Consider the following 25,734-nt stretch of genomic DNA (forward strand, 5'->3'; position numbering starts at 1 on the left):
CACTGAGGTGTGTTTTGAGGGGTAAAGTAAGAAGATAAGGGAAGAAGGCAATGCATGCCCATTCTTAGTTTGTTCTTGGTATTGGAAAATTGCTGCTGACCTACTGAGCTCTTGGTTTTGATTAACAGCATGTGCACTGTCTGATTCTGAGTGTGTTTACTTGCATCAGCTTACTTGGAGTACTTTAGTTTGGGCGAAAATCCTGATAAAACAAATAAATAATAAAACAAATCAAGTATAAAACAAATATAAAACAAATAAAGTATCAAACAAATATAAAACATATCAAGTATAAAACAAATCAAGTATCAAGGAGTATCAAGTCACTGTTTCAGACAGTGACTCCATGTCACCTTAAATATCTTACTGTAACATTGAAGAAGTAGTTTGATCAACACTTGTCAGGAAAGCAGTGGTTGTAGAGGATTCTTGAAAGAGGAGCTGATCCTCCCTTGGGGTGAGAGAATGGTAGAAATGGTCTCTATAGGTACCTTGCCATTTTTTGTCAGGCCTTAGTAAAATGTAGCAATGATAATCTGTCTAGTTGCTTTTATTCTTCTGTCTGTCATTAGTTCTCCACCTGAGACACTTTCAAGCACTACAGGTCCCTGAAGCAGGAGGAGACGTCCATAGTATATTTAAGTATATATAAGTGTATATAACATTTGTCAGTGTGTGTGCAATCTGTGATCACATCAGTCTCACTTAATCCTTCCCAATACTTGGTGTACTGAGTTGCCTGGTTATCTGGCATTTTGAGTGTGACCAACAGCTGCACTGTTGATTTTAATGTACCTTGTTCTCAGAAATGTGAACATCCTGTTCATTGTTTACAGTGGGTTCCTTTGAAAAAGTTGCAGATTAATGTACTTTCTTATTGTAAGAATCTTACTAACAAGAATAACATTCAAATGCAGAGTTTGTTTGAGAATCAATAATGTCATTCTCCATGGTGTCCTCAGGCAAGCAAATGACATTTTGAAAGATTGGCCTTTAAAATGTATGAAAAACCCGGCACCCAAAATATTACAGGAAATCAAAAGCATTGTCTGTTACATTAATGCCTTGATTCCAGACTCTGTGAAACTATTTTATGAAATTTACAGCTGCAGTTCTCTCGCAGAAAACCATGATATATTAAAAAGTCTATGGAAATAGGCTCCGTGTGAACCTCCAAAACAAAAGCAAACAGATTGTGAGTCCAAGTTTGGCTAGATAGCACCTCAGTCATCTTTTGGAAGTCATTGTTTAACAGTAGATGTGGGATAGTCTCTTAGAATTTAAGTCAAATGTATTTTAAATGGGATTTATTTATTTGTTTGCAGTTTCACTAGGAAAGGCAGCATTTATGGAGGGCACCTCTGAAATTGTGGTTTTCATTCTGAGTTTTGTCCTGTGTCTGTGAGAGTTGGTTAGAGTGAGGAGAATGATGCCTTCTGAATATTTTTAGTCTTATGTTGTTCTGCAGTATGGTATTCACACAAACCATTGGAGAGGTCAATTGGCATAAAGTTTCACACTCACAACTAATGGGAGAGCTTGTGCTTCTGTTTGTGCCTTCTCAGGATGGCAGGGAGGAGCTGTGAGGAGCCAAGATAAACAGACAGCCTTTCACTTAGCAGTTAAACAGAAATGAGAAGAAACAGGACATGCACTTTGGTTTTTCAGTTGTATAGCCTTCATATGGACAATATGAACAATGCTGATTTTCCTCTCTACTGCATGTGCACTACTTTGACTCAAGGAGATGTGTTCATATTTACAGGAACACTCCTTGTGCTATAGAAAACATTTACTCAGAGCTGGTGCAGTTGTTTTTTCCGATTTGGATGTGTCATTATTCTCTCACTCACTTTTGTGATGGATCCTTGACATGAAGACTTGGTTCAGGCTTATACAGTTCCAGTGAAGATCACTGCATCTTATCCTCCAGTTTGAGAAAACTTTTACCATTTGTCTTTCTCAGACTAGGAGTAACATCAGTGAATGCAGTTTCCTCTATTCCTGGAAAACAGTGAAAATACTGAGTGCAGTCCTCAGAAGAAATCCTTTCTCCTCTCATTTTGTTAGTCTCAGAATAAAAGTTACCTTCTAAAGCAGACATCAGTGCAAATGAACTTAGGCTGTATTAGAAGCAGCTTTTAGATTTTGTGTAAATCTAAGAATGTTGGAAGTTGCTGGCTGGATGCTTAACAAACAAGTTTTCCTGAATTGAAATTGGGACGCACTGTTTGCTGACCAGTGTGGATGCACAATCCAGGGCTGCACAGTGGGAATTGTTTGGACCATGATGTTTTCTCCTTTCACTTTTACCTTCTTCTATCTCTTGATGATATTCAATTCTGAAACTCCCATTAAATTTGGAATATCGCTGATGCGCACTGTGTAATTATGAATTCCGAACTCCACGGCCTGACGCTCATCATTCTGCATACACTGTCCTTTGTCAAAAGGGCAAGAAGGGCTACATGCTTAATACAGATGAAGCTGTCTGCATGGAAGGATCTTCCAAGTCTGTCTCTGCACCAGGGAAGGCCATTTGAGAGTCACAACAGAATTTTGGTTAAGTCAAAATGTTCCCTTCTGCATGTTCCCCATATGCCAGTAAACAAACATCAGCATAATCAAGCACAAAAGAAAAGCTCCAATTCTCAGATGAAGGAGTGAAGGCAGATTTGCATGTATCCCCACATAAGTGTATAATTACAGAATTTGATCCTTATCCCTGAGATACTTCAGGATGTGCACAAAAGCTTCCTCAACCATTGTGCTCTGAGTCCTGTTTGGTTGTTAGTGACTCTTCTGCAGGGACTGTGTAAATCAGCACAGGGACTGTGCAGTGCTCACTTTACAGCATGGGGAGAGGGAAGTGACAATTTTTATTTAATTTTACAATAAATAGGCAAGGCTCCCATGTGATGCACTTCCACTCAGGAGACATTATTTTTTGCCACAAAATTTTTGTTTCTTAAAGCAAAACATCAGTCCATGACTGTCTCACATAAACAAATGCAGGTGTTAGAATTGTTCCCCATATTGCTGTGGGAGGTTTTTTTCCCCTGCTGTTTGTGTGAATGTTCTTTCTCAGTGGAAATCCCATTTAGCTTAAACTTGTGGGGTTTTTCTCAAAGTATAACCTCAAGCTAAACTCTTTTGCTTATGTTGCTATTTTTTACAATGGTTTAAGCTGAAGTTAACCTTCCTATTAGCATTTTAATGGAAAAGGAGATTCTAGCACTTAGCAAGACATTTTGTCTGCTTTCAAATAGCAACGTGGTAAAGGTATGAAATGCTGTTTTCCATTGTTTGCAAATTCTTTCTTTTCCTGCTGCAAGGCTCTTTTCCCTTTATTGATATAAATAAGAACAGCATTTGGCAGGGACATCCCAGGTCCTCTGTAACAGTCATTCTCTTTTTAACAACATCAAATACTCGACTTTATAAGCTAGTCAGTCCTGTTTTAAATTAAATTGAGGGGATTTTGCTCATGCTTTCTAAGCCTATTCTAAATGCTCTCTTTACTGGTCATTAAAATACCTCTTCATATCTTAAATAAATTCATGGTCAATTATAACCATTTGTTTCAATGCCATGTAATGTTTTTTAGCTGAAATATTGTTCTTTAAAGTGAATATGACTTTCCAAATAGGGTTCCATTGCCACAGTCCTTCCTTACAAATGTCCCCATTGTGTGACACTGTATGGGAATCTGAAAATGGGTCAGGACACCGTGTGCCTAAGTAAATAATATTGAATGTGCTGTCAGTTTTCCAGAGGTACTGCAGGGTCGTTCTAACACCCTCCCAAAGTAGAGGAGGTTAAGCCATGTGAAAATCGAAGGACAAGCAACAGATGTGTTGTACAGGCAAGAATTATTTATTAAAAGTCCCCAAGACAATAAATATTATAAAGTAGTGGTTATAATAATAGCTTAGTTCCTGCCTTGCTAGGATTTCCATTACATATTAATTCTATTATTAAAACTTAAAATTGTTTTATTTATGATCCTGTTTTCTAAGGAAACACCTATTGATCAAAACGGGCCTTGCTTTATCAAAAATTCAGAGCATTATCCAGATCAGTGGTCAAGCTGGATATATTAAACCAGATGATGTTTTAACAGTAGCAGACACAAAGTGATGTGTCCAGCAAGAGGGAAAGCCAGGCACAGCTACAAAGTGTACCCCAAAAACCTGGAGCACCTTGAGGGCTGCAAGGGTGAGAGCACATGATGGTGCTCTGCCAGTGGAGCCGCAGTAGTTCCTTGGTGCGTGGCCAGGGCACCCTTTGGCAGGATGAGGCTGTTGGTGACAGCCTGTTGAACGGGCTTAATATAGAAAAATATAATCTCTGTCTGGTAGAAGTGCTGGGAAGGTGCTTTTCTGGCAGAGTGTGTGGTGCTTTCACACTGAAGGGCTTGCTGACTGCCACTCAACAAGAGAAAACACAAGCAGCAAGGTACCAATGAAGCCAGGTGCACACAGACACAGTGCCCATGTGGTGGGGATGGTGCTGTCTCTGTCCCCTGGCCTCTCCTGGCTGGACAGGGAGGACAAAAATCAGCACGTGCCAGCCCTGAGCTCTGGCAGGGAGTGGCATCTGCAGTGTGCATTTAGATGGGGACAGTAGGAGCAGGGTTGGCTTTTTGCTGTGCTGGCTGGAAGACCAGTTGATAGAAAGCTGCATTTTTCTTGTAAATTGGTGGAATAATGGTGTGTTTGGGGAGAATGTTGGATCTAGCACCAGGTATCTGATGAGGCTGTGTTAGAAACCTCCATCTGCTGTACAAGAGCACTTCAGTGTAAGTGTCAGAGCAGCAGCTCATCAGGGCTTGACTTAGCTGTGCCAAGAGTTATTTATATTCTTTCATTGAGAGCAAGGTCTACAAAGCTGCTGTCCTGAGGAATCCGAAATTCGAATACAGGAGGATTTCTAACCAAAAGGTGAACATTGGATCAGTAAATTAAATTTAGTTATAAGAGGATAAACAGTAAATTAAATTTAGTTATAAGAGGAGTCAGGCACTCCACCCTTCCTGTTCCTGCTGCTTTGGAGTGGTGTGGGTTGGTGATGTTGCCTTACATTAATATAAAAGATTTCTGTGAGGCTGGGTGACTGTACCTGAGATTATCCACTCTGCCAGAGGAGAAAGTAGCTGTTAATTTAATATAATTTCTGGTTTGGATAAACTATTTTGTTTGGACAGAGAGAGTGTAGATTTTCCAAATTGCTTTTCCATCCTTTTCAGCAAAAAATCGTGAGGAGAAGAAAACCACAAAGACCATGCATTAAGTCTTGAGGTCATTCTTGCTGCAGTTAAATGGTTTGAGTTTAATAATAATAATAATAATTATTACAATAATCACTATTATTACATTTTATTTCATATTAAATATTAATGAAAATAATTTCCAAAATGGTGATATCTTTACCTAATTTGTGTGCATTTTGTCCAGTACTTAAAATTACTCATTTCAAGAAGCAGAGTTTAAATATGTTCTGTTCAAGGACTGTAACCAAAGGCAGGTATGCCAAATTCTTACATAAAAAACTGTCATTTTCATTTAAAATAGCTCAAAAGTGCCATTTAAACCACTCAATTCCACCCAGGTTCATCATACTTGGGGTCAAAATTTTGACAGCAAAGCTGTCAGTTGTATCCTAAATTATACTTGTTTGATTTGTCTGCATTCAGGAAGCAAAATTAGGGGCATGAAGCACAATTTAATTGTGGATCATGTATGCAAGAGGAATGTTGTGAGTATGCCAGTGCAAAGTAACTGGTGTTTGCCAGCTGCTGCTGTGACTCTGCTCTGCTTGCAGACTGTTGACTTTGTGTATATGTAATGATTTTTTCAAAGAATCAGTGATCATTGAGGCAGCAATAATTGGCACTGGGGAAACCTTTTAGCAAGTCTTCCCTAGCAGTTAGTGATGTGTTGATTTCACTGGCTTTTGAATAGCTAGAAAGTGTGCTAATTTTCAGTTGTGTAGTAGCACTTAATTAATGATGCTATAGAGGCTTGGAGAGGTGGGCTCAGCCTTGGGTGAGATCCTGCTAAGTGAGCAGTGTGTACTGAGGAGCCTGAGAATGAAGTGCAGTCTCAGATTAACTCAGTTTGGGATTAACAGAAGTGCATGTCCAGCCCTGCAAGGTCTTTTCAGAACAGAGAACTGATTTATGCCCCTGCTGAACATCAAACATTTCCAGTGGCTGCAGGTCTTAGAGCTAAGGCTCAACCACAGAATAAGCTTAGGGTTTGAATGGGGTTAGAACAGAGAGAAAACCTGATTTGTAGCTGTAGTTTCATTCATGGTGCTCAGGAGCAGAACTAAGCAGAAACAGGAAGTGCTTCTCTTCATTTTATTTTCAAAACACTTCTTGTTGTCCTTACTCCTGCTTTCCTGGCCAGAGATTTAACAAAGAGTAGAGCAGAAGGTCACCCCTTTACCTTAAGTATTGGTATAAAGCAGGTTGTACATGTGGGTGAGTGAACAGGTTTATTAAAAAAGAAAAAGGCAATAGATAAGGCTCTAGCTGCTAAAAGAAGCTCTCAGAACTTTAAATGTGTTTAAATTAGGAAGTTTTATGTGCTTGAATCTGAAACTTGAAAATGTAAGAGTCATTGCAGTCAATTTAGTTGCTTAATGAAATAACGAAAGCATCATATGAAATTATGCAAAACCAGGGGAAATTCAATATCCTGAAATCCTACATGCAGATTAATCAAATTAATGGCAAGGTATAAAAGGACACATTTGGGAGATTATGAAGAAAGTCAGCTGCACAGATTTTAAAGCCTTGGAAAGGGAAGACAAGACATTGCTCAGTGCCGTATGGCAATTTTCTCAGTATAGTAGTTAAATATAATATTTTGGAGGAAAAAAGTAATATTTTGGGTTTTGCCTTTTTTAATGAAACTTCTGCAGTATATTTGTTTTAGCTTGGAGGAAGTTAAATAACCTTCAAAGACATTGTCTTAATTTTCTGAAGAAAAATACATAAGTATGTTTTATATAGTAAAAATGTGAGACAAAGGGGTTTCCGTTTGTGGAGATATTTCTCTTCCTTTTTGTTGAGTTTTATTTTTTTGTTTGTTTGTTTGTTCTCTTGTTTTTGTTTATTTTGTTACACAAAACTGAATTTGATATTAATGTACAAACAGTTTCAGGCAACCAAGAACACACTTATTTTCCTTCATAAACTATTTGTCTGAAAAAATTAATGGGGCTCCTATCTTGAATATTTGAGAAGTTCTCAGTGTTCAAACTCTGTGAAAATATAATTGGAGTCTCCTAGTCTCCTTCTTCTCACTGTTATATTTAAAAAAGAATAAACAATAAGTAGAAGTGAAAACGAATGAATTATTACCTGAGATGTGTGACATTTGGGAAAAGATGTAATATTTCCAAACTTATAAGAAAAGTTATTAATTAAAAAATGTACTTACCAAGAGTACCAGCAAAAAATAACACAAAGAATCAGATACCTTACTGCCAAACTATTGCTCCCAAAATTTAGGAACTTGGAACTCAGGTGCCAAATTTACTCTCCTCAGTGACAGGCTGCTGTGCCAGCACTTAGACCACAGAAAGTCAGGAGACAAAAACCATAAAGGATCTTGATAAATAGCAGCATGACAATAATCAGCCCAGATCTGCTTGCCCTGAATGTGCTCACGTGAGACTGCAGCATCATCTCTCCAAGGAAACATCTCCAGTTGAAATTTACTTCACCAGAGGGACTCAGATTGGAAAGTTCCCCAGTCTGAGGGATTATGCCTACTTTTAAAGGCCACTCTTCCCCTTCAGCAGTCCAAAAGACATCAGTTAAGATGAGACCAGGCCTTTAAGGGAGGTCTGAGTAAAGCACTGCTTCACTTGGGGTAGAGAGATTGTTCCCACCAGGGCACCTCGTCACAGCCCACATCTCATGGCTCTGTTCCTGTACAAAGTCCCTCAAGGAAGGGCTCCATCCCCACATCCATATGCTCATGGCTTTTACTAGCACTGTACTGCCTCTCCTCTTCCCAGTTAGGATCCCTCATGCTTGTTTCCCAAAGCAGACATTTCAGTCTGTGATGTTGGTAAATCATTGTCCTGAGAGACACAGGGAAATGGAAGGGAGGGGAAACAGGGTTTGTGCCATTAGAAGGATGGAAGAAGCACACTCTGTGGTTCTGTTTCCTCTCACCATAGTGCAAATCTGCAGATTTTTGAGCATTTCCTGGTGGATGCTTGTTCTGATCCAGATCTTTCAAATATGTTGAGAAAGCAGAGGTGAGCACCAGGAGAGACCTGCGCTTCTGTGAAAACTCTTCATCAAAGCCTGTTTGTTGTGACTAACAGCAATCAGTGTACAAAAGAGGCATCTCTTGAGTTAAGATTAGAATGAAAGAAAAGAGAATAAACAAGTTTCCTCAGATGCAGCCAAAGCTCTTTCCAAGCGAGTTTGCCACCCTGGCCAGCTCAGCTCAGTCACAGAGAAGAGCCACAGCCGCAGTGTCAAGGTGAGCACAGAGACTGCTGAGCCAGAGATGCTGCTGCTTCTCTCATGGCTCACATCAGACTAGGTTAAATCAGGTTCTTTACCCTAAAAGACATGGTTGCAGAATCTTTGTTGTTAATTTCCATTCCAAGTAAGCATAAATACTCTTCGTAAGTCCTCACAGAGCTGTGGGTGTTGTGCTGCTAGGAACTGGGCTCTCAGGTAAAGCTCCCATTGCCTCAGAGGAGTTCACTTATTATTAAAGGAAATATCAGACTGCCAAAGGTGGAGAGATGGTGTTTTAGAATAGGCATGTTTGTAAAATATGAGAGGAAAATACTGGTGAGGAAGATGGGGGGAGGAAATACTCCATTAGATATCTGTGTATTGAAAGTGACAATACCTAATACTACTAGCAGGAAAATTTATCATGTGTTAAATTAATGTACTGTATTATGGAATGCTTTTATATAGCAATTTAGTTTTCTTGGTGAAGTTTTGTATTGAGAAGTAATAAAGAAAATTCTAGTGTAAAATATGCTACCTTCAACATTCATAAAACACACTGTACTTTAAAGGACCCAATCCTGTTCATATCCACAGAAACAGAAGCTTTGCCATTGACTTCTGTGGAAGCAAGGTCAGCTACAAAATGATCAATTAAATAGGATTCCAAGTATGATTTATTGTGCTCATGATACTCATTTTCACCCCATTAGCGTTCCTTTTCCTTAGTGTGACCTTCAGTCCTGCATAGTGAAATGCTTATTGCTCCAAACCATGACCTAACAGCTTGAGAATACAACTGATAAGGCAATGATCTGAGTCAAACAAGATAGTGCCCATGGGCAGGAGCTTCTTGTACAGTACACTGGACTCCTGGCCTCCACCTTGTAATGATTGTGGACGTTCTCCCAGTATAAAATCTCTGTAATTCTAATAAATCAGGGAATTTAGGTTCAGGTTTGAACCTGCCTGCCCATGGAATGAGTTCCTTGTTTTGATTTTCTTGTTTTCTTGTTTAATTTTCTTGTTCTTGCTTATTGTATGAAATTGTCTTTATCTCAACCGTGAGTTTCCTTACTTTTACTCTTCTGATCCTCTCCCCAGTCCCAACATGGGAGGAGTAAGCAAGTGACAGTGTGGGTGTGAGTTGCCAGCTGGGGTTAAACTATGACACTAAACTATAGAATCCAGATATTTTCTTGAGGCCTGGAATTAATGTTAGTTTTCTTTTTCAAAGCAAAATAGCAACTTTGGATCTATCAAATGGAAAACAAGCAAAGGACTAATCCAAGAGGAACAGGAATTCAGTTACCAACCACCTATATCACAGACCTGGGAAATCTTGATTTCCATTTTCCATTGAAAGACAGAGGTGTTTGATGTTGATGCAGTGACAGATGACACCCTATACTGTCTGTTCTTCTGTTGCTGTTGGAATTGTGTATTTAGTGAATTAGTCATGATTGATGATAGTTTTTAAGGACTTGCTAGTTCTTCCTGGGAAAAGATGGCATATTTTAGCAATATTAATGGTTTGAGACTTAAGGATAGCAACATATATTTTTGCAATCTTTCAGCAGCAAAGCCACAATTTATACAAATGGATTCACTCTGTATTTAGCTCAAGCAACTCTGACAAAAGATGTCATTTGAAGTAATGTTGCTCATCATTCATAGATAGGAAAGCTTAAGGGTCCATTGCTTTGATATGAAAGTGTGCTGCAGTTTTCTGCTTCTTTTACTATCAGTATATGGTGTTAATGATACTTCAACTATTTTAAGCAGCTCCAGTTGAGACTAAAAGAACAGAAAGGTGCTTATTTGCCATAGAAAGAGATACACTAACTTGGGAGTATGTAGAAAAGCAGCATTCCAGCAACAACTCAGAATTCCCTAAATGTCAGCTCTGCAGCAGTTAAAAAATAGTGTTGCAATGTGTTCAGCCAACATTGCCAATTTATGGCACAGTACAGTATATTAGATCCCTTTACAGCACCTTGGTAAGGAAGCACATCATTGCAGAATAATACCAAGGGCTGGGAGAGGTCTCTGGCTTGCTGTGGTGTATTTGCTGAAGTGCAGCCCAGTCCTGCAGTTGCATTTGAATGTTCCCTGTGGTTGTGATATCAGAAATGCATGCATGGGGACCCATTGCAGGATGGGCAACACACAACAAAGGCATGGTACAAAAGATAGTCTTTAGACACAATCTGAGAGTAATAACAGATTAGGACAGACATTGTGCCCTGAAAGAGTGTCTTACAGTGTTGCTGCACTGTGCTTTTGCTTCTGTCATCCAGCCCTTTTACGATGACACAATGCTTTTACTAATTAAAAAAACCCAACACAACAGCTAAACAAACAACCACCAGCTCTTCCTTTCTGTATTTAAACCTCTGGTTCTCTAAAGAGCATTGATATCTTGTAGTTTGCAGATAAGTGATAGATCCTTATTTAGTGCCATATTAAAAGTGAGCTGACACACAAAGATTTTCTTTATTTACTAATTGAAATCTGTGAGACAAAGTGCTAATATTTCCCATCTCTAATCCTGTATTTAGATTATCTCTATAATGCCCTCTTAAAATAGTTTGTTCTGTAATTATTAATCCAGATATTGTTCACTTCCTGAAAAACTGTCATCCTCTTTAGCTATGCATCTCACGTCTTTCAGTTTAAGCCCTTGCCTTACATCATTAGAAAACAGACCTTAGAATTGAAATAAAACACTTGCTGAACAAGGCAATCTTTATTACCTGTAATAAATAAAAAGGTGTTTGATAGCTGTTGTGTATCAGAAGGAGTTGATGGGCAAGTATGTGTTGATTAGAGAGAACTGAATTGGTGGATAATGTATCTCAGAGCAGACTCTAATGTGGAAAAAAAAATTCAAATGGGGCTGGGTGGTAGGTAAAACAATTACACGTGCCTGGGCAGGTTATGACACTCACTGTATGAAGAACATGATAAGTAATGCAGCCTTTACTGTTTCCTGCCCTGCCACTGGTGAATTTGTGCTCAGCCAGCCTCTCCATCCACCAGCCTTCCCATCCTTTAGGACTGAAGTATGGTAAGAAATTTATAGGTTTTATTTGGAAGGAATTTTGTGGCTTTTTTGGGTTTTTTAGTCATCAGATTTTTCTTTTATTTTACATTGCAACAAAATCCAAAATTCACAAAATTCCTGTCACAGAGGCATGTCTGACAAATGCTGAGTGAGAATGCTGTTTCAGAAAGAAATAGAAGTTTCACAGTGGCCTGACTGGAAAATTGGAGGGGGTCTTCTTTAAATGTCTTTATTGCTTTAAAATTGTTCCATGAGCTGGGGCAGTAACACTGCATAATCACACAGAAGATATAAAATGGCAGTCAAAATACTATGTTGAGTTTCAATTGAATGATGTATTTTAAATGTAATGGCAGTTACTACCCAGAGCAGATTGAATAGTCTTGTTCTCCTGTTGAAAATGTCAAAGCAAAATCTTAAATTGCTTCAACACATGACAAACAGAAGACACTTTGAACAGGAGAATGAAGAGTCAAGCAGGTTCCTTACAAGAAGCTGACACAATTTTGTGAGAAATTTCTCAGAAATTGCATCCCTGGTGCAAAACTCTTATCTGTCTGCCGGGAAAAAAAGCAGCAGAAAAACTAAAAGATGGGTAAGGACTGTTCCTCTGAGAGCAGCAGAGCAATGTAGAAGTTGAGGAAAGGGGTCTCTGTTTTGGGCTGCTTCACCAACACTGCCCAGGGGGCTGAGGGACAGGAGCAGTGCTGGTGTCTGTCCTGGAGCTTGGTGGCCATGACAGGAGGATAGAAAACCCCTCTCAGGAGAGTGTTTGTGTGCAAGTGGTTCAGGCAGAGGCAGGTGGGGGACCTGGGTATTGGGGCAGCCCTTTAGTGTCGTGCCCAGGCCCCCTCACAAGGAGCTTGTGCTGCCTTTTCCACTGAGGCTGGGGGAGCAGCTTCCCCGTCCTGCAGCTTTGGGTGTATGAGCCTTGGCTGAGAGGATTTGTTAATAAAAATAGAATTGGTTGCTCTCCTCTTTTTCCACTTGATGATTTTTGGTTCTTTCAATTTTTTTTCTATTTTTCTCTTGATTTAAAGATTATATTCATCTTTTAATAAAGGATGGAGGAAATATACTGAAGGATTAAGCCCTTATCTGCAGCCATTTGAAGTGCCTGTGGGACTGTTTAATCTCACATTTCAGAGGATTTGGAAGCTAGGCCTCTGCAGTTTCTGCTGCATACAGTATAAATGTGCTCAAATTGACCTGTGGGACAGGTGCAATCCATGGCTCACTCTCTGACAAGTTTATTTTGTACTCCTCTGATAAAAATGTCTGGTGTGTTGACAACCTGCTTCACAGTGGTCACATTGATTCAAAACAAGTAAAGTCCCAATGACCTTTTTTTGGCTATGACTTCACTGTTTTCCATTGCTTTTAGAATTGCCTTGAAGCCTTTGAACAGTTTCACTGGGCAGTTCATTTGTTCCTCTCAGCTGTGCTGGGTGTCACTCACTGGGCTGGTTAATGGGGCTGTCCAGAGATGCCCCAGTGGGCACTGGAATGCAAATCCTCAGACATTTTCATTAATGGATCCCTGTGCAGCCTTTAGTCACGTTCCTCTTGGAGGTTTGCCTGCAATTCTTTGCATCCCCACTGATCAGTAAACATTTTCAAGTAATATGGTAGTCTTAAAATATCACATTTACTGTTGAATACTTGCCCTATGCAAACCTGATGCAGTGCTTTGCACATGTTTGGTGTATTTTTGTGAAAAAGAAATTGCATTCTTGGATCAGAGACATGTTCCTTTGTTTGATAGTAGTTGATACTGAAAGGTTCAGGTCCCAGGCTGATCACCAGGGGTTATTCTGCTTCCCATCAGCTGCTGGAAACTCTGATGTAAGTGGTAAAAGGCAGCAGAGCTGACTCTGAAAATGGGTCGTCCCGCCAGAGATTTCTATGGATGCTACTTTTTTAGTTCATTCTTTTAAATCCTTTTCCTCAAATATGAAGACAAATTTCCTGGGATAACTACCTCCTTCATTTCTTAAAGCATTGTCTTTCATTAGAAAATTTATGTTTTCTTGATCTTTGGTCATGAGGCAGGATAAACAATAGCAAGTGTATCTATGAGTTCCTTATATTATGCCTGCTTTTATACATTTTCCTCCTCATCCAACCAATAATGACATGATTCACCCCAATTTTTTTCTTAATGATGCTCAATGTGCTTAGTGAGTATACAATTCAAAACTTCTTCCATGGAAAAACTGAAAATTTAACAGACAAACCTGGTAGAGTATATTTTGCAGCTTTTGAAGGCAAATTAGAGACAAAGAACCTACATAAATATTGCATAAATATTTTTTGAAAAGGTTTTCCTTGTCAAGTAAAGTAACATTTTTCATCACTGTAACAAGCTTAGGAAGCCAGGGTGCTAATCCAAAGAATGCATCAGAATTAATAGATAGGGCAGGTGAAACCTTCTCATTAGTCCCCAACAGAGCAAAATCAATTGGCAAGAGGTGACGTAACTGAAGTTTCATGTTTCTTACTTGTGAATATAATTAATCTAAAAGACCTATAGTTAAAATTCCATCTAATTTTATTTTTTGGTATGGCAGCTTTGCAATCATAATGACCCTGCTGAACATCAAAGCTGTTTGAGCTGTCACACTGTGCAACATCTAAAATTGTCCAAAAATACAAGTTTTAAATGGTTGCTACTGCCTTTGAGACTTAAGTGAAATGCATTTTTAATGTCATTCTTCCGTAGTTCTGTCCTTTTCTTTGAAAAGCTGCCCAGGGTTGTTTGGTCTGCAGCGAGGGTTTGATCTGGGCTGTCTCAGGGCACAGGTGAGCCATGAGGTTGGCTGAAACAGCAAAGAGGTGACAAAATGGCACTGGCTCTTCCTTCAGCAGTTTGTGGTGAGCACTGCTGGAAGCTGCTGTTGAGCTTGGAGATGGCTTTTCCTCAAAAAGAGCACTCATTGTTTTGCCAACATATGGTACTATAGGTACTTAAAACTTAGTTCATTTTATATTCATTGTCCACAATATTTCTCTACTGATACACTATCTGCAGCTAATACAAGTTTTTTAGCTCTGGAGAATAATGGATTGCTTTGAGTTTTGTTAAAACAGTGCATAAAATGCTCTTTGTGGTAATTCATGTGTCTGGGGTTGTGCTGTGGTGCAGTACCTCACTGTGCACAAGTGGTCAAATTGATCATGGAATATTAATGGCTTGTGGACTGCAGGCTTTTGGTAGCCTGGCTTCAGGTTGACAAGAATGATAGCTTTCATTTGCATGCAGAGTCCAGCTGTTCCTTTAAGATGGATGAAGGGACCTGGCTTCATCTGTCACCACTTCTTTACTTTCTTATAAGACAGAAAGAAAAAAGAATTAAAAAAGCCAAACCATAAAATGTCATAAAATGTTCTTTGCAGATCTCCTTGAAATAGAGGGTAATTTCAAGCATCTTATTTCTGCCCAGAGTCCAAGAGAAACATTTTGAGTGCAGATGAAATTGTGTCCTTTGTGCTAAATACACTCTGTTCATTAAATAAAGCACGGTCCATTTGAGATTTTTCATGAATTACATTGAAGGAAAATGTAATTTACATTTAGTAAGAACTTATTACACTTTTTTCCTACTTCAGAGGAAACTCATGCTTCATTCTTAAAAGCAAGCTGCATGATCCACGTTTAGGAAAGGAATAAAATGATCACAGGAATCATTTTGGCTGGGAAAGAACTTTGCATAATCTAACACAATCTGTGAAATTTAGAAATGCAGTGAAAGGAAAGGTGTGTTGGCAAGTGTAGGAGTGAGGAAGCTTGATAACATCACACAGTGAAAGCCCTGCTAGCACAGAATTCTTCTGCTTTCCAACACCCACTTTGCAATGACTCTAGTGACAGCACCAATGGTAACCCCTGCCATCAGTGCCACTGAATGTTTCACATCAGGAAATGCTAACAGTCAATGCCATGGGCATTTAACATGTATATTGCAGTCGTGTTAAGTGTTCAGCTCTGTTGTAATTACTTTGTGATAGGCACCTTGTGGGATTTTGCCATCTGTGCTTCAGTAATATGCAATCTGTGCTATTGTTTCTACTCCACTTCTCCAGAGTCCTGAGCCGTACTCTATTGCATAAGTTCCACCAATCTCTCCAGTTTCTTTTCTACAGCCCTATGTTACTTAATTGCCTTGTGAGAAGACGGAAGAAGGTCCAGCACAAAAGATCCCAAACCAAAAATCTAGTTAATCTCTACTTCTCTTAACATGTTCATGAATTCAGCAGAGTTCATCTGGCGCCTTCTCTCTAGAGCCATTTGGCTCTCTCTGTGCACTCTGATAGCATCCCATGTGCAATAGATGGAGACAGGTGAGGAGACTGGCAGCAAGACTCTTTATTTAGAAGTGATCTTGCCCATGGAATGATTAGCTGCTCCTAGTAGTTCTAAATAGTCACCATGGGTTACAAGGTCATGCCTGCAGCAGAAACTGCTGGAGCAGCTGAGTAAGAACAGGACAGGCACAGCCAGTTGTGCAGGATTTTCACTGCTCTCAGAGTCAAGGGAGCTGCAGTCATGGCCAGCTTCCCCTTGGTGCCAGCAGCATGACCTGTGAAACACAGGTCTGTTCTGAGTCATTGAGGACTTAGTGGGTTAAAATCAAAACCACCAGTAATGAACCAAGATCATTGCAGTGCCTCAAAATTCATTTCCCCTGTGAGCTGCATTTCAGCATGGACACAGCATCTTGCTGAAAGCTGTGATTTTGTTCTCCTTCTCTCAATGTCATAAAAAGAATTCCAGTTATTTACTGCTGATATAAAAATGCTAAACCCCTTTTTGCAGAAAATGTCCCCCAGAGTCAGTCCTAACAGTGCATTAAGGCACTCTTGATCCTAGGTATGGTTTTCAAAAAGTGGTGTTAATGGTGGTGGTGGCCGAGGGGGAGGCATCCAGCTGCTGAATCATTCCATAGCATTTTCCCAAAAGAAGCATTTCCTGCTTGAATGGTAATAAATAGAAAAAACTCTTTGTCCCTGGCTAATGACTCCTGACTTCCACACAATTTCTGCATTTACTAAGTTGGAGTTGTTTGAGAATAAGTGTTCATTATTTGTTTTCAAAGATGGAGATATTTATCCTTAGACAACATCTCATTGCAGTGGCTTTATTTCTGTTTGAGCAAATAACAAATGGAGGTGCAATCATTTTGTCAGCTTAAACTGAGAGGAAGGAAATAACACAATAGGCAACTGATGGAGAAGTGTGTTTTGACTGACTGGTGGAGCACACTACAATAGAGCTAATCAAGAAAGAGGGTCCTTGTATAAACACAGCGTCACAAAATTGCATTTTTTATGAATGAGTTGCTTCATGTGATTTCCTACTACTTTTCACCTTGTGTGGTAATTTTCTACTGTGCCAAGAAAATGAAAAGCAATGATTCTTATCTGGTAGCAGGACTTGCTGGTGATAGTGTGTTAGAGGTTCAGTCCACAAAGTCCAAGTGAGAACCCTTGGCTTTTTAAACAAGCTTTTAACCCTTCAAGTGAAGAGTTCATTCCTTGTCAGCCAAACTACAGTTGTCACATTTCCATTTATGTCTGCACAATTGGCTCTCACATTTGCTTTGTTGTAAGCAGAGACATGAAAGACAAAGCAGTAGCAGGTCAGGCCTGAAGCATTTGACTGCCAGCCTCTGAGAAACCTCTTGGCACAAGCTGGGATTTCAGGTGAGACAAAAGGAGTTAGATACATATCTTTTTAAAAGGTAAAATGCTGAGCTTCTCATAGCAACATATGCCCTCTGGTTAATATATTGATTAGAGCTTTGTATGCAGTTAGTTCTGTTGTAATCTGTGGTGTGCAAGTTGCAGTATCACTGCCAAGGTTTGTCTTTGCCAAAGTAGATCTAAGCCATGTCTGGAAGCATATGTATTTGAACTGGGAGTGAACAAAAGCTTAACTTTGGGTATGAGCTAGATTCAGATTAAGGATTTGGCATGCAGTTATTTGCCCCAGAGGATGCTATTCAAACAGATCTGTTCTGCTGTCAAAAGGTTAGCCAGATTCTTGATTGAATGATACTAGAGGCACTGTGTTAATTAATGGTGGGAAAATGCCAGATCTTTTGATTGAAGGAAGTAGGTTGGCATACAATTGTCTCATAGAAGCTTTGAAACAATTTTGTTAGATTCTCTGCATTTTGTTTCGTGTTTAGATAATTTTTCGTTTCATCATTGCAAATTACATGAGCAAATGTCCAGGAGGTGCATCAATAGCAAAATTATAGAGCAGCAAATGTACTTTGGGTGCTTATCTCAAGAAGAGGGAAGTCATTATCCACCACTAGGAAGAAGAAAGCTGTTCCCCAGGATTTGACAGTTCCTAGCCACATGGGAGTTAACATTTTATCTCCCTTCTAAGAGTTATCTGGTCTGGAAAACACTCCAGCTGTGCTGAGTGGCCTGCACACAAGAAAGAGGCCCTTCAAATCATAAGCAGCTGGATTTCAGTGATGACCCTGGTGCTGACTGGAGCAGTTCAGGGCCGGGGGCACAGGTGATGCCTGTTGGCTTGGGGCGTGCCCTTTTGCATGGCACAGGAGAAGGGAATCTGCATTCAACTCAGAAGTTGTGTTTAGGTGAGCCACTCAGAATACACAGTAAGAGACTTGAGTTCATCGTAGCAACAGTTTGGGCTCCCTGTCTGTCACTGTGGATGCTGTAAAAGTCTGACTGGAGTGGGGTGGGGGCTGTGAAGCTGCTGCAGAGGGAAGGTAGGAAATAGTGTGGGGAAATAGAGCTGTGTCAAATGACAAACTGTGAAGGAACTGGGGCTTACTGAGAAGCCTGATGGTTTTTCTAGCTGGTTATCACTGCTTTTCCCTATGTAAAGATATCCTAAGGCTGTTTGTTTTCAACTGCTTTCTACTTTTTCAAGAGAACTCATTAGTGTGTCTGAATATGGAATGAAAGATTTTTGAAGCAGTAGGGCTGTGGTGGGGGAAAAAAATGAGCCTTCAGACTCTGAGGCTTTACTGGCACTTAAAAGCAGGACCCACTCCTTTCAGGCAGTCTTCTTCTTTAGTTGGTCCTGTGAGTAGCTAAACATTGACCTGTGCAGCACATCATGCTCTGCTTTATCTGACAGAGATCACTGTGTAACTAACTGGAGAGACCAAATCTTATACAGGTCTCTTCTCTGCTTTTCTGCAGCATTTCTGGTGTGACAGCATACTCCTTGAGACTATGACAAAGAGACAATAAAAATATCATGTATGCTGGGAAGGAAAATGCACCTGTATGACCAGCTGCAGAGGATCACATCAGAGTATTGATCTGTACAACACTGTCTCTTTAAAACTCTCATGGACAAATGGAGTGACAAGTGTTGTTGAAATCACAGCAATGTGATTATTGTCCTAAAGTTTGTGTTACTTTTGAATGAGGTGAATATGAGCACAGGAGGCAACAGCACTTCAGACAGTTCCTGAGCAGTCTGGCTGCTAAACAGCCTCTGGCCATGTTCACCAGTCTCTTTTGGGAGGCACATGCATTGCCAGGTGCCTCTGGGTAAAGAAATGCCTTTCCAGCTTGTCATCCAACACCTGTGACGTCCAGCCATGCCCCAGGTAGTGAGTGCTGTTCTCCTGGGACAAGGTACAGAAGCCTCCCCTCAGTCTCAGTTCTGTATCTTCCACAAACAAATCCAGCCCAGGCAGTCCCAGCCTGGTCACTGGATGAGACCCTAGAATGATGAGGAAAGGCAAAGCAGCCCCTGAGGCTGCTGCATTGTCAGGCCAGTACCTTCCCAAGGTGGGTCTGTCTAGGTGGCCACAGGAATTGCTGTCTTGGGAAGCTGATGTCATCCTTATTCAAGTGCCTTCACCATGTAAGTGCTGCTGCTCAGAGCAGCCTGGGGACATGCCACATTCCATGGCATTTGGAAGGGAAAAATAAGAGTGTAGACAGCTGTATCACAGCGCTTCTCTTGACAGTTCATGAGGTGGATTCAGTTTCATAGCAGAATTACTGCCCCTTTGATAATAGGAAGAATTACTGCCCTTTGATAATAGGAACAATACATTTAATTGTTTTAATTTCATGTAGCTTTGTGAGAGGTCAAATAACAGTTTATACTATTACTTTTATTAAATACATGTTGATACAGTAACAGCAGTAACTTTTTGTTCTTCTTTTCCTTGAGCAATGCTGCAAATCAGTGCCCCATGTCTATAAACTGTTCCTAGAATTAAAGAAACTTCTTGTAGAGGAATGGGAATTTGAATAAATGTTGGTTTTGGACTTCTGTCAAGTACAGAGATCATATAAGTCTAGAGCCCCTTGTAGCTGAAAATATCTTGTATTGCTTTTATGTTTAAGAAGGACCAAAAGTGAATTTCATAAGGTGAATAAGTCATCTGATGTCTGCCCTCTAAAATAAGATTAGCCTTTGTTTTCAGTAAGCACATCTGACATTGAAGAGCCAGCAGTTTGTTGCCTTCTCATCTCAAAATCCCTTTGGGCCATTTCAGTTCCTATGGAAAGAGCTCTGACAGGCTGCCAGTTCATTATGGTGATTACTCTCCAAGAAGAACATGGCAGACCATAACCATTTAAAATATGACATGCAGGAGCACATCTAGAAAACTTCCAAATGTTGCAAGTAAAGCTGATGGAAACAGGGGGAAGCCCTGGTCAGATTGGGTTAGAAAGGGTGTAGGTGGGACTGGGATATGAAAAGAATATGAAGTAAGGAAAGCCTGAGCACAGTGGCACAGCATGGATGAAGGTGCTCCATCAACTTTTCTGCATATTCTGCAATGAACAGAGTACTATTTAATACCAGAAAATAAAAATAATAATATAAGAAAAGCATAAACGTAGCAAGAAAAGCCTGAAAAATTGAAGAAAATAAATAACTATACCAGAAACTGAAACTCTGAGGCTGTTGTGGATGTAAAATTGGTTTGTGGGCTGACAATCGTTTATTTTACAATCTCTGTTCAAATAATTTCAGGTGATGGGTTTTAACAGGAAAACTTTGAAGGTAATTTTTAAATGTTTAATTTCATGTGGTGTAAGATGCTGTACTGTATTAAAAGCATTTCTCCCCATTTTTGGGAATACACAGTCGTTTATTTCAAGCTAAGCCAAATTTACAAAACCTATTTGCACAGTCTGGCCCTAAGTTTTCCAACAGGGGTGTGAAGCCTGTGCCTGCAGCTATGCTTTTTAATAGTTGTGTAATCTGCTTGCTGGAGCAGTCCCCTGGCAGGAGAGGCTGGGGTGTTCTCAGATGGAGATATTTCTGCGCAGCAGGAGGCAGGGTCCCCAGCAAGGCTTTGAGGAGAGGGCCTGGGTACCCCACCTGCTGGGGTGGGAGTCTGAGCTACTGTGGAGCTGCTGGGGTCCTTCAAGCACAATTATGTGCAATTTTTCTATGTGTTGTTTTGGACAGGCATAAAGACATGTCGGGGCTGGTCACACTGAGATAGATTTGTCTGGCACTTCAAATTCATTGTGTTAACTTTGGAATGTGAGGGTCTAAACTGCTTGTTCTACTTATTACACGTAAGCTAAAGTGAGAAGTAGAGTTTGTTTTGCTGCTTTGTGCTAAAATGTAATTCTTGAAACTGGTCATTTCTGTTGAATCACAGCCACAAGGTAGGTGGTGACACATGGGCTGTGTAACAGCTGTACTATGTAATAAATGTTTACATGCCATCAAGTATACAAACATTTGATTGCTTACATGACAGAGCTTTTCTTTTGCAGTCGTTGGTCTCAATTTTTCCATTACATGTTCTCATTTTCTTTTCTAGCTTTAGTCACAGACAAACCTCCAAAGCCATTGTTCCCCATGGAGAACCAGCCAACTGTTATAGATGTCCAGCTGGGTAAGTCCCCTTCTGGGAATAATAGATCCTAAACTTCCACTCTGGTCGCAGATGGGATAAATTGAAAGTGGTAAGAATGGTTTAGTGGTAGTTATTACATGCAAATCAATTTGCAGCTTCTCATTTATAACCGTAGAATTTACTGCCACGGCAATTTAAGGGAGTGAACTTCAGGGAATGGCAGTACTAATCGGTTGCAATGGGTATTAAATATAAAACACTGATGCTTTTCTTAATATATGATTGGTAGAGTAAAATATGTCTATGTTGGTGCTGTATTGGTCAGTTGATGTTCAGCCTAAGACAAATGTTCTCATAAAAGAAGTGCTGATTCTTTTAAAAGTTAGTGTAAAGCATTGCATTTCCAGGTTGTTCTGAGTGTGTACCAGAAAGGGTTTTTGACTAAAATGCTTGCATGCTTTTCTCACTCCTGTTATATATTCTTCTGTGAATGCACATCTCTGAATCTCACATAGCAGCCTCTATTTTCTGTCATGTTAGAAAATAATGTTAGAGAGTTCTGCTAACTTTGGAGAGCTGTAGGGCATTGTGATACTGAAAGAACTGTTCAGCATTGAGGTTCCAGGGTTTTTTTTTCAGTGACTTGAAAATAGATTTCTAATTTTAAGAAGCAGAATTGGAGTTGCTGTTAAGGATTGTGGTGCCATGAGCGTAAATTACAAGAGATGTATTGCATATGGGGATTATTCACTCAGTGCTGAAACTGTGGCACTTTCCTTCTTGAGCTTGACTCTCTTCCTCCTTTATACCAAAGCTGTCTAGAATTTAGAGGTGGAATGGTGTTTAATGGCAAGCAGAGTCAGTGTGAAACATCTGAAAAGGGCTGGTGACATTGTGGTAAAGCTGTTTGTATTTGTGAAATTTTGCATACAGAGCTCTACTTGAGATGAGTACAAAGACACGTCCTTGCTCGTAAGCCAGGTGCCAAACAGTGTCAGAGAAGCACTGTAGATGCTATGAAATATTTAAAAATAGGGCTTGAATTCTTGAATGTGAGAATAGAAATTATTTGTGACCTTAGTGAATGTTAAAGATTAGCTTTCTCTCATACACCTGAATTGACTCAGGGAGTCTGTAAGGGCTTGCACAGGGAAGACAGCAGTGGATATGGGCAGCAGCCAGTGCCAGATGAATTCTGCAGACAGGTGCATATCTGCATATTTAGGTTCCCCTCCACAGGCCTTGAATATCTGCAGCTGAACAGAAATTGCCCCTAAAAGAGGATATTAAATGGATCTGGAGCCATAGTTAAAACCCTACTTGAGTTACCAGCAAAACTCAATCACTGAAGTTTGGATAAGCCAAAAGACTGAATTCAGTCTCCTGGTCTAACTTCTTAAAAGTCAACTTTCTAATGATTTCCTTTGGGAGCATGCTGTCCCTATATACATTTGTGTAATAAATGCACTCAGAGTACACATCTTTGTTTCCTGCATTTTCATTTCAGCTTCATTTTCTCTTCCAAGTTCCCCTGTTCCAGCAGGACTCTGTTGGTTTTGCACTGAATTCTTTGTTGTTGTTGTTGTTTGCATGAAAACATTTTGTTCTGGCTGATTAAAAGGAGGTTTGATTAAAAAAATGAAAACAAACCCACTCCTCTCCATGGAGATGTGGCTCAGTAATAGGATTTTGGAATATCTCCAGAGGGAAATACAAATCTTGCATCTTTATATGCTGGAATGTAATCCATTAGTTGTCCCTTAAGATCAGGGCATTTACATATGGGGCTTTTTTTTCTGATATGTTAATGGGTTTGGTTATTGCCACTAAACCATATTCATATGACTGAACCTTAACTTCTTTTGCAGTGAAGTTTATTGATTTCCCTCTTGATTTAACTTGTCAAATAGATAAAGCTGTAAGATTCTCAGGGAACACCTTCAACTCGTGGAGGCCACCAGCAGCTTGGGGCAGGAAGGCTGTGCTGGCCTCTGAAATGTGCCACAGCCTTGAGGGACTGGGAATTATTTGCTTGCAGAATGCAAGGTGGGGAGAAGTTTTGTGTTAGGACCTATACGGTCACTTCATTGAAATCTTGTTAAGCTCCTAGGAGTTTTAGAAAATTGACATTAATCGATATTTTATTAGACATTAAAAGGAAATTTCTGTGTTTTACATGCCAATGGAGTCAAATCACCCAATATGCCTGATTTTTCAGTAGTTATGCAAGTATGAATATGTCACTAAGCTACAAAAGAAATTAGTTTAATCCATCTACTTGTTCTGCAGAGATTATTTTAGTTTTCTATTGGAAAGCTAATCTTTAAAGAAATAGCTGTCTTTCCTCTCTAAATAGAGGAGATTAATAATTATTTACTGTCTTTATCTTTAATGATTAGCACAATGCAATGAAAAATCTCCCTGGGCCTCTAGGCAGTGGCCTAACTATTTAACAGCTTATTTGCCCTTACTGCAAACTTCAATATTCACCTTTTAGCTTTCAGATCTTACAGGAAGTTTTAGTGAAAACAGGTATGCATCATTCTTATTGACAGTGGATAAAAGAGCTCCTTCAGGCTTCAAACGTGGTCCAGAGCCTGCCTTGTTCTTCTTAAGAAGCAGGAATGTACTTTGTGTTTTCTGATTTTCTTTGGAATGTGACAGAGATCTAAAACCAATCCTGTCAAGATTAGAGAGAAGCAGAAACTGGAATTTGCTTCTTTTTTGGTTTTTGTATTTGCTTGTGGTGGGGAAACAGAGCTAGAGATGGGGGAGGGTTGACAGGAGGACAAAAGATCATCCCTGAGGAGAAATAGTCCAAAACAGTTTCACTCATTTGCTTTACCAAGTCAGATAATCATTTCATCTCTGGATAGACCTAGAAAATAATGACAGATTTTTTTTTTTCTATTGTCCATTTATTGCTTTCTTTTTGAAAAAACAAAACTAGAAAAAAAATTTGTGTTTTAGTTTTTTTCCATTGAGGTCAGTATAGAAATAGTTCTTGATTGTGTGGTATGTGATACGTTTAGTCTTTCTCTACCTTGGTATTAACAAATAATGTTTTTTATTACTATATGTTTTGCAAATATATGGCATTACTCTGATAATAAAATGTTCTTCCTCAAAAAAAAATATCTTAAATTATCTTCATGATAATAAAATCAAATTTGATAGTACAGGCCAAAATACACAGCTCTCATGCCCAGGAGATGGGGTGGCTTTGGCAGAAGGCTTTGAACACCATCTCCCATGTGAAGCTCTGACTGGGAATTTATTGAAGTGTGTGCTGGTGTGATTCATAGTTGAGTTGTTCAAAGGCCCTTTTTTGGAGCAGCAGCTTGCTGTTACTTTGACCATACAAACCTAAGTGTGTTTATGGATTGTTTGTGCCAAATCCCTGAGTTTAGATAATTCCTTATGTGATTTAGAAGAGTAAAGATTGAGACCTCAGTCAGGTGTCTGGGGGCTGTGAGAGTAAGTTTTAAAGATCTGTTATCTGCTTTCACATACAGCTGCCTGACAGCAAGTGGAGCATGCTGTGCTGTAGGTCTAAAGATGACATGTTGGCAGTTGCTCTGCTGATTTCTTAATTCATTTGTTTCATTCTTTTCCAGCTAACTTTGTTCCCTCTTTGTGCTTTGACAACACGGAAAGAGGAAAACCACTCTTTTGTGTTTTGATTATATGATTACAGAGTAGGTTTCTCCTCTTCATTCGCACAATTTTAGTGGCACCAAGAAGCCAAAATCCCACTGATCCCTGAAGCTGTTGTGCTGCCAGCTCTGAGCTGGTGTAGAAGCAGTGGGAGAGAGGCATTTGTGGGAGAAAGGAAGCAAAGTTGTGCTCTGCTGATTTTTGGCTGGACACAGATCTGTAAGATCTATATCCAGCCAGTCTATGTATAAGCAGCTGCCAGAGTTCTTTAGCTTGCACCGTGGCTGCTATTTTTCATTTGTGTGTTTCACGGAGTAGCAAAAAAGCTAAAAATACAATATCAAAATAGATGCTAAATCTGTTAATTCTGTATCATTTTACAGTGAGTGCAGTGCAGTGTTAAGTTAGTCTTCTTATGAATGAGTTACTTGAGTGGAATAAATTTTGCATGTTTGGGTCTATATTAATTGAATATATAATTTACATATCATTTGCTTTTCAGCTATGTTCTAGTTTTGCTTTCAGGTGTTTACTTAAGAAATGTAGCAGGAGTCTTACAAAACAAAGCAAGAATCCTCTGTGTCAATTCATTTACTGAACAGAAAGGATGTCAAAGGGTTTAACTCACTTTTTGCCATGGTAGTTTCTCTGTTTCTAAAGATGCTGAGGAAAGAAAACACATA

At 39.6% G+C, this 25,734-nt stretch overlaps 1 protein-coding gene across 1 annotated transcript in view; it reads left to right on the forward strand.

The window, feature by feature from the left end:
* IL1RAPL2 (interleukin 1 receptor accessory protein like 2) overlaps positions 1-25,734 on the forward strand; it is a 331,558-nt gene that overhangs the window by 217,615 nt on the left and 88,209 nt on the right. The window contains exon 6 of the mRNA XM_058814193.1: positions 21,359-21,433. Coding sequence (XP_058670176.1) covers positions 21,359-21,433 — 75 coding nt within the window. The remainder of the gene's footprint in view (positions 1-21,358; positions 21,434-25,734) is intronic.

This window comes from Ammospiza caudacuta, chromosome 14, assembly GCF_027887145.1.
Source record: "Ammospiza caudacuta isolate bAmmCau1 chromosome 14, bAmmCau1.pri, whole genome shotgun sequence".
Taxonomy (NCBI): domain Eukaryota; kingdom Metazoa; phylum Chordata; class Aves; order Passeriformes; family Passerellidae; genus Ammospiza; species Ammospiza caudacuta.